This window comes from Electrophorus electricus, chromosome 5, assembly GCF_013358815.1.
Source record: "Electrophorus electricus isolate fEleEle1 chromosome 5, fEleEle1.pri, whole genome shotgun sequence".
In the NCBI taxonomy this organism is placed as follows: domain Eukaryota; kingdom Metazoa; phylum Chordata; class Actinopteri; order Gymnotiformes; family Gymnotidae; genus Electrophorus; species Electrophorus electricus.
Genome location: NC_049539.1, coordinates 16,873,967 through 16,881,690, shown reverse-complemented (window position 1 = coordinate 16,881,690; position 7,724 = coordinate 16,873,967). Strand labels below are relative to the sequence as shown.

At 39.0% G+C, this 7,724-nt stretch overlaps 1 protein-coding gene across 5 annotated transcripts in view; it reads right to left on the bottom strand.

Annotated features, from left to right (window-relative positions):
- Positions 1-7,261, bottom strand: part of clip1a (CAP-GLY domain containing linker protein 1a) — a 43,894-nt gene extending 36,633 nt beyond the window's left edge. For all 5 annotated transcript variants that reach the window (XM_035526027.1, XM_035526028.1, XM_035526029.1 and 2 more), the window contains exons 1-6: positions 7,173-7,261; positions 3,790-3,960; positions 2,450-2,955; positions 1,973-2,097; positions 1,556-1,772; positions 446-643 (exon numbers count right to left, since the gene is read on the bottom strand). In XM_035526027.1, the coding sequence (XP_035381920.1) occupies positions 446-643; positions 1,556-1,772; positions 1,973-2,097; positions 2,450-2,955; positions 3,790-3,877 (1,134 nt within the window). In that variant the 5' untranslated portion in view covers positions 3,878-3,960; positions 7,173-7,261. The remainder of the gene's footprint in view (positions 1-445; positions 644-1,555; positions 1,773-1,972; positions 2,098-2,449; positions 2,956-3,789; positions 3,961-7,172) is intronic.
- Positions 7,262-7,724: the final 463 nt, after the last annotated feature.

The window sequence follows — 7,724 nt, the reverse complement described above, 5'->3', positions numbered from 1 at the left end:
GAATCGAGCTCACGAGAGGTAATAGGGCCGTAACATAAGTTTCATTTGCTTGGATCTTGCTTTTATTTTTCATGCCTGAAGTCACTTAAGTTTATAGACTTATGAACACCTACCACCTTCTTCTCACCTCAATCAAATCAAATTTATTTACATACTGATTTTTCCAATGCAAGTTTCACAAAGCAGCTTTACAAAAGTATGGACCCAGATCCCTAATGAGCAAGCCAATAGAGACAGAGGCAAGGAAGAACTCCCTAGGCAGAACCTGAGGAAAAAAAAACTTGGGAGGACCAAGAAAAAAAAGAACCCATCCTCCAGTATCAGTTCATCTACAAGCTGATGAACTGACTGATGTTATTTTGTTACACCAATCATAAAAATACCCTAACTATGATTAACTTTTATAATACTTTAATTTACTTGCATGTTATAAAAGGACTCTAACCTGCTCTTGACCTTCTCTCATCAACGTGAGCTCCTGCTCCACCTCTCCCACATGGCTTGTTGCCTTGGCGACCTCGGCCCGCTCCAGGTCACGCTCGGCAAGAAGCTGCTCGATGTGCTGCTGCTTCTCCTTCAGGGCCTCCTGCAGTGCTGTGGTGCCAGAAATCTTACGGGCATACCGTGACGACGTCTCCGTCAGCTACGTGGAAGCCAAGGAATACAGAAGCGTTGGTGGGAGGATCAACAGGACACTAAAATGACCAGTGTCACTCAAGCTGAATCATTACGCTGGCAGTAGCAAAGTCAAAAGATGACAGTATTTCCCCCTGGACTCATGTAGCCAACAATGCCAGTTTTAGAGATCTTACATCATACATCTGCTAAGTGTATTTGCAGCAGCGCGCGAGCTGCCCAATTCCATGTACATGCTAACGACATAACACCTACTGTCTACATTGCTTTTCTTTTCAAAACATTGAGTTAGACACTGAACAGCAATAGATTCATCACACTGTAAACCCAACAACACATCATAATGAAAAATAAAAGTTAATACAATTTACAGTACAAAAAAACTTGAGTCACCTAAAAATGAACATTAGCTGAAAATGTAACTGTTGACATAAAAATGTTTGTGATATTTTGAATAAAGATGAATTTATTCTAACTCTATAGAGCAGTAAGGCCTTATTTTTTTTAAAGATTACTTATATTTAGTGTTACACAGATTGTTTTCCCACATTAATGTGTGGAAACTATTATTACTAAATGGCAGATTTAAGATCTTAAGATTCAAAATTACACATTGTTTAATGACTGTGGGGCAGCAGGGACATTTCCAAGCATCAGACAGCACGAGTGAACTAAGCAGTGATTAAAACTGGTGTCAGCACCACCAGCCTATTTCTACCTGCATCTTTATCAGTAGTTTGCCAAGTACCAACAGAGGCACAGGGCCACTCACTGTGAGGCTAAAAAGTGAAGCCAAGTGGAGAGAAGCTGAGGTGCTTCCTGGTGTATTTTTTTTACATTGGTATAATAAAACTGGCTCTGTTAAGTAGGATCCAAGGTGTGTTAGGGCTTGCACGCTCGAAGGTGTGTTATGACTCACCAGTCCTGTGCGGCTGGGCTTTCCACTTACAGATGAAGCCACTGAACTCATGGAGCTGACGGAGGAGGAGCTTGGGCTGCGTTTCAAACCTGCTGTCGTAGACGGCACCTTTCGCACCGTGGCCTTCGCCTTGGCAGGAGTGGTAGATGGGAAGCCAATACGTGTCACCTTGTGCACAGGGGCAAAGAGTCCATATTTGGGCTGGCACTGGAAGTACCTGAAAACCATGGAGGATTTTATCAAATTCATTCTACAGTTCTTTGGTATATAATATTTTATACATACATACATACATACATACATACATAGATTATATATACACACACACACACACACACACACACACACACATGCACAATCTATCTGAGAAGAAGGAAAATCATATTAAACATATTATTCTGAATTGTTGCTGTGTACCTGGTTCCAGCCACTGCACCATCATTCTTGCCTAAGGGCTCATCCAGTTCAACTCCACACCACTCTCCTTTAGCAAAATCAGTTTCTCCTAAGAAACGTACCACACCAGCTTTGGTGCCACCAACCTAAACAAATGGCACCATAAAAGGAAAAAAAAAAAAACACCACAGGAATTCAGGATGAGTTTGGACTAGTGTAGATAATGCATCAATTACCAATGAAATCCATACACACAATGTATAACATTTATATAGCACGCTTGACAAAACATTATATATTATTTATATATAAATAATATATAAATAATATATAATTATATATAAAAATGAAACTTTCCGTAAAATATGGTTCTCTAGTGTAGTTACTTCTGCACTTAACATTTCTATATATCAAAAACAACAGAAACAATGTATAAAAAGTGCTACTGGAACAAGGTTTGGATAGAGATAACGATCTTGCTATAGAGAACACTCTCACCAGGACACGATCGCCCATCTTTAGCTCCCTTTCGCCTTTCTTCACCGAGCCCGTCTCCGAGAGGTTGGAAACTGACTCGCTGTTTGAGCGAGTTAGGTTTGAGGTTGTCGTGGCAGGTTGCATGGGCGCGGCAGCCGTCTTGGTGGCGGTGCTGGCCGATGGAGCGGACGGCAGCGCTGCGGTGGAGGGGGTTGGCGATGCTGGTGCCGTTGTCGTGCCATTAGCCTCTCCTTCTGTTCGAGAAAGCTTGGAGGGCCTCGTGAAGATACCCCTCAATGGCTCAGACTGAAAGTACCGCACTCCTGCCACAGAGCCATCGTTTTTTCCTATTGGTTCATCCAGGACAATGCCAGCCCATTGACCTGGAGCGAACTGGGTCTCTCCCAGGAACTGGATGACACCTGCTTTGTTGCCATTGACCCAGACACGGTCCCCAATCTTGAACTGCTCAGTTGCATCCTGGGTATCAGGTGAAGCTTTGTCAGCTGGAACAGCTTTGGTAGCATCTATTTTTTAAAAAGGAGAAAAAGAATAATAAACACTTTTCTAACTTTCTTTTTATATAATAAAATGTTTATTACTATACATTTGTACTCTGTAGTCCTATTATAATATATACAAAAATGGCTAAATGGATTTTTGGCTGTTTCCTTACTGAATTCCCATTGTTTGTTCTGATAAGAAATCTTTCCCTTATCCATTCCTGTTACCCATATTTATAAGTATGTCCAGGGCTGTAGACTGAAAGGACCTGAACTTACAAAATCAGCATCACACACCAAGCCCACTTATAAAAAAAAAAAATTAAAAAAAAGTAATATTTTTGATCAATGAAAAAGCAACACAAATGAAATTGCGATACAAGAGTGCATCACGAAAAGTATTTGTTGCTATGATTGGCAGACAGACCATCAGCTGTTAAGGATTAGCAGGAAAAAGTAAACAAGGGCAAAAGGCCTGTGTGTTGCTATTTTTGCAACCGCTGGCTACAGAAGAGAAGACATCCGTGTTGGAAATAGAACAAAAATAAATTAAAATCTAAAATTACATTGAGCATATAGGGACACCTTAAATCAACTTCTAGATACCAACCATTTTAAGGTTTTGCATCTGCATGGCAACTGGAATGGGGGGTACATGCCAAACCTTTATATATGTTTTATATAAAGCTACATTTACGAGCTGAACAACCATGTGCAGGTTACATCTGTGCTAGTTCATTAACTACACCAGACATCTACAGTAATTATGAATAAGATATAAAAGTAATGATCATAAAAGAGAGAGAAACAAAAAGTAAAATGTAAGAAAACGAAGTCAAACTAGAGCAGGATTCTTACTTGAAGGAGAGGACTTGGTGCCAGCTGCTGTGGCCGGCCTGCTGATCTTGCTTGGGGCCTTCAGCCCACTGGGCTTGGCTGTACTCATGGTTCCTCTGCTTGTTCTGTGTCTGATGGTGGTTCTTTACCACAACACATTGACCCAGCAAACTTGCAGCAGCACTTGTTAGACTTGTTCAAGAATAAATGCAAATGAAAATGCAAAAAAATAAAAGGGGGGGAAAGAAAATTTGTGCTGCTCAAAAAACGACTCTGAGGTCATAAAAAACCAAACAAGCATCAGGAAGCTGACACTAGTATCACAACTGACCACAAGTGAGAAATACATTCTGTGAGGGAATAGTTCATGTTGGAAGAGGGAAACTGTGTGTAACTTCTCTAAGCCAAGAGTCAAACATGGCGCATTTCATAAAAAGGTATTATACATTTTAAATCTGAAACTCAAAACAGTCTTCAATCCTGTTAGCCTGTTAATGATTTTTGACAGGTTGTTGGAAGCCTAAAATGTTGTAAAGAGGGAAAGTGTTTCAAAGTGCCTTTGGTTATTTTGAAACAAATCACAAGAACTTAGCAAGTCTACATAATTGCTTTGACAAAGGCAATTAAATGATATGAAGATATAGGCAATCTTTAGGAATAAACAAGATCGGTTAGGCCAGAGTTAATTTCATAGTCACAGAACACATTACTCGAGTTACAAGATTAGAAAGCAAATCCCAGCAACTCAAATATAGCTTAATGGGACTGACATCCTACAAATCGGAGACTGTGCAAAACTGTGCCGAGAACAAGAATTTTAGCGAAGAAGAGTGGTAAATGAGAGGAAAAGAACTGCTAAATCAAATAAACCCAAACTCAGCATTTGAGAAGTAATCATCTGCTTTATGGATTAATAAGTCAAAATTTAAAAGTTAATATTGTTCAAGATAAATTTTGGAAGGATGCAGATAAGTTTAGTGTACAAGTTCCACATTGTGGTTTCAACGGCAAAGTACAGAGGACACAGTATTATCGTCACTGCAGTCGACATATAAGGCTATTTCTGGATTAGTTTGTGGACTAAATACTGTATCTGGTTTTTGCAAAGTAGTTGTTTAAGACAAGAGGTTATTTTGAGGACAAGATTGTTTTCTGGTTTCTTGACACACCTTAGGTTTTCATGCTAAAATATATATATATATATATATATATATATATATATATATATATATATATATATATATATATATATATATATATATATATATATATATTTCACAAGACAATGCAAATTGAGATTAAATGGACCTGCCAGAAAAAGGATATGTCCATTTTGCCCACAGAAAAGAGAGGCGAAATAAATAAGCAGAGACTTGTCCAAGTATCAAACCTGAATAAAGTGGGTAACTGATTTAAACTGTGGCTCATGAAAGCAATATAGTGTCTTCTGTGCTTTTTGTGTTTGTGAACAAAACTGATGCTAATAGATAAAAGATCCTAAACGTTTTTTTGAGGTGGTAAACAATGGAGCAAGCCTATTTTGCTTTAAGGGACTTGGGAACTTTACAGGATACATTACACCGTTTACTGCTCAGGGTCCAAGGGTGTCCTAAAGCAAGATCTGTCTCTCAGGACAAGAATGATCAATGATCCAGAGCACTCCTTCAGACTCCACACAAAAAAAACCTTACCAACCACAAAATTATTTTTTTTTCCTTCAATGTTCATTCTGGTCCCCTGAAATAAATCCAATTAATAACCGATGGACTGGGTTGAAGAGAAACGCCCACAAATAAGGGCAAAAGACAAGGGATGCTTTCAGATACTGTAGGATTTCTCAGTTAGCTCAATAACCTAAAGTTTAAACTAATCCTTTACAAAAAGTAACAGACAGAAGACACCTACTGGGAAAAAGGTAAGTCTCTGTTTTAAATTCTGTTTTGTCTTAAATAATCCCACTTTCAGTAAAAGCATTTTAATTACTCCCTATATATAGGGATATATAGAGGGATAGTCCAAAACTCCTTGCTCTATTCTTCACCACCAAACACAGGAGATTACTCTGTGCAAATCTGTAGTCATTGCAGTCTGTACAATGGAAGTGCTAAGACTTTTTTTCCAAAGCATGATAGTGCAGTAATACTTAATCAGAGAAACTGATGAACCCAGAGATGAATAAAGGAAGCATTACTGTTTGTTTTACTTCATATTAGCTAAAGGTACAAATTATTTGAACAGAGTGGTAAAATTGTTTTCCCATTAAATTTTCATACAGCCAAATTCTTCATCTTATTACCAGGAAACCTCATTATTGAGACTGCTAGCTACCAGTCTCAATCCTCCTGCCAGTGGGGTGAGACTACAGTCCTGGAATCCATCACTACTGCAGAACCTTCAGTTTCCCTGAGTGATCTTGTCAGATAATTATCAAAAGCACTATGATTTTTACTCCAGGAAAAGCAGAAAATTGCGGCCCTCCAGGACTAGAGTTTAATATCCTCGCCTCTATGCTAACAAGCTAGTTATATAGCAGGGTTCTTATGCTGCGATCTTGGAGCGCTCTGTAGCCTCGTGTTTCCGCTGTTGTAATGGTACTGTTTCACCATCAACAGAATAAGTGTTAAAGTATGAAACTATCTAGTCAGCCAAATGCAAAAGTTTAGTGTGTAGCCGATTACCGACTGCACGCAGGTAATCTTTAAACGTAACCTACCAGCAAAGTATAGTTAGCCAGCCAGCTAGCTAGCAAAGTTAGTAGCAGCAGGTAAATGGCGAGAAGTAGCTAAGCTATGATTTACACTGTAAGCTACTCTGCATGGCTAGCTTGCTAGGATAGCTTGACTCTTACCTGACCTATGTTGTAGATACAATTGAACGGCCTATTGGACATAAAAGCGGCTATTTAAGTTAACTACAAACATAATATGGACCTCTATTTACGGATCGCTCAAAAGTTCAGAAGATAACAACAGTCCAACTCTAAACGTGCTGGCATGCCACAGGTCTCGGGAATGTCATCGCTGAGAAGCGTTAGATGGTTAGCTGTTAGCTAGCTATAGGGACAGCCATAAACCCGGAGTGCTAATAACCGTGGTATAAGCCTACTAACAATATTAGAATGTGTAAATTCGTTTTTCGAAACGGAGAAACACAACCAGATGTACTGTTAAAGCGCAGAATATAACTTGCAAGAGGAGACAGCAATATCAACTAGAAAACGTTTCCTTGCTACGTTATGCTATCTTAACTAGCAAAAATTCTCCAGGATATTTCTGTAACATTACTTTAGCTGCTACGTATCTGTTCCGCTTTCCTTTCGAGGGTAAAAAAAATAGTGTGTATCTTTCAACCGTCTTTAGAAATGTCAGACCTGACTATATACGGTGATGAGACTAGCTATTTACCTGCAGTATCCAGAAGTCCAGTAGATTTGCATAGAAGAACAGAAGTAATCCCACTTCTAAACCTTGCGAGGGTTTAACCGGGCAGATTCTTTTCCAGTCATAGGTGGCGTACTGACGTAGCTTGAAAGGCTTCAGGAATCGAATCACAAAACTAGTTCGTGCAACCTAGCACATTGATAAGGAGATTTCATTGTTGTTGACGTTTTTTTTTTTTAATGTTGCTTATTTTGGGCCATTTTAAGCTTTTGGAAATATAACAAGGAGACGTTCTTTTAACGCGAAGCAACACCATGACACCGCCACCTTGTGGAGAATTTCCTGCTTGCTAAACGCGAGTGAGTAACCAGTTGCATGAAGTGCATCGCATCTAAAAGATGTCATCCAAATGAGTAGACTCAAAAAGAGACCAACATCCCAAAACATGTAATGGTTCTGGAATTTTTACATTGCTTCCAAGTAATCTAGCATTATACTAACCTAAGACCTTTTTGTCTATAAATGTAGGTACACACAATATTCAGTTTGTGCATTTTAATCAAAATAGAAATGAAC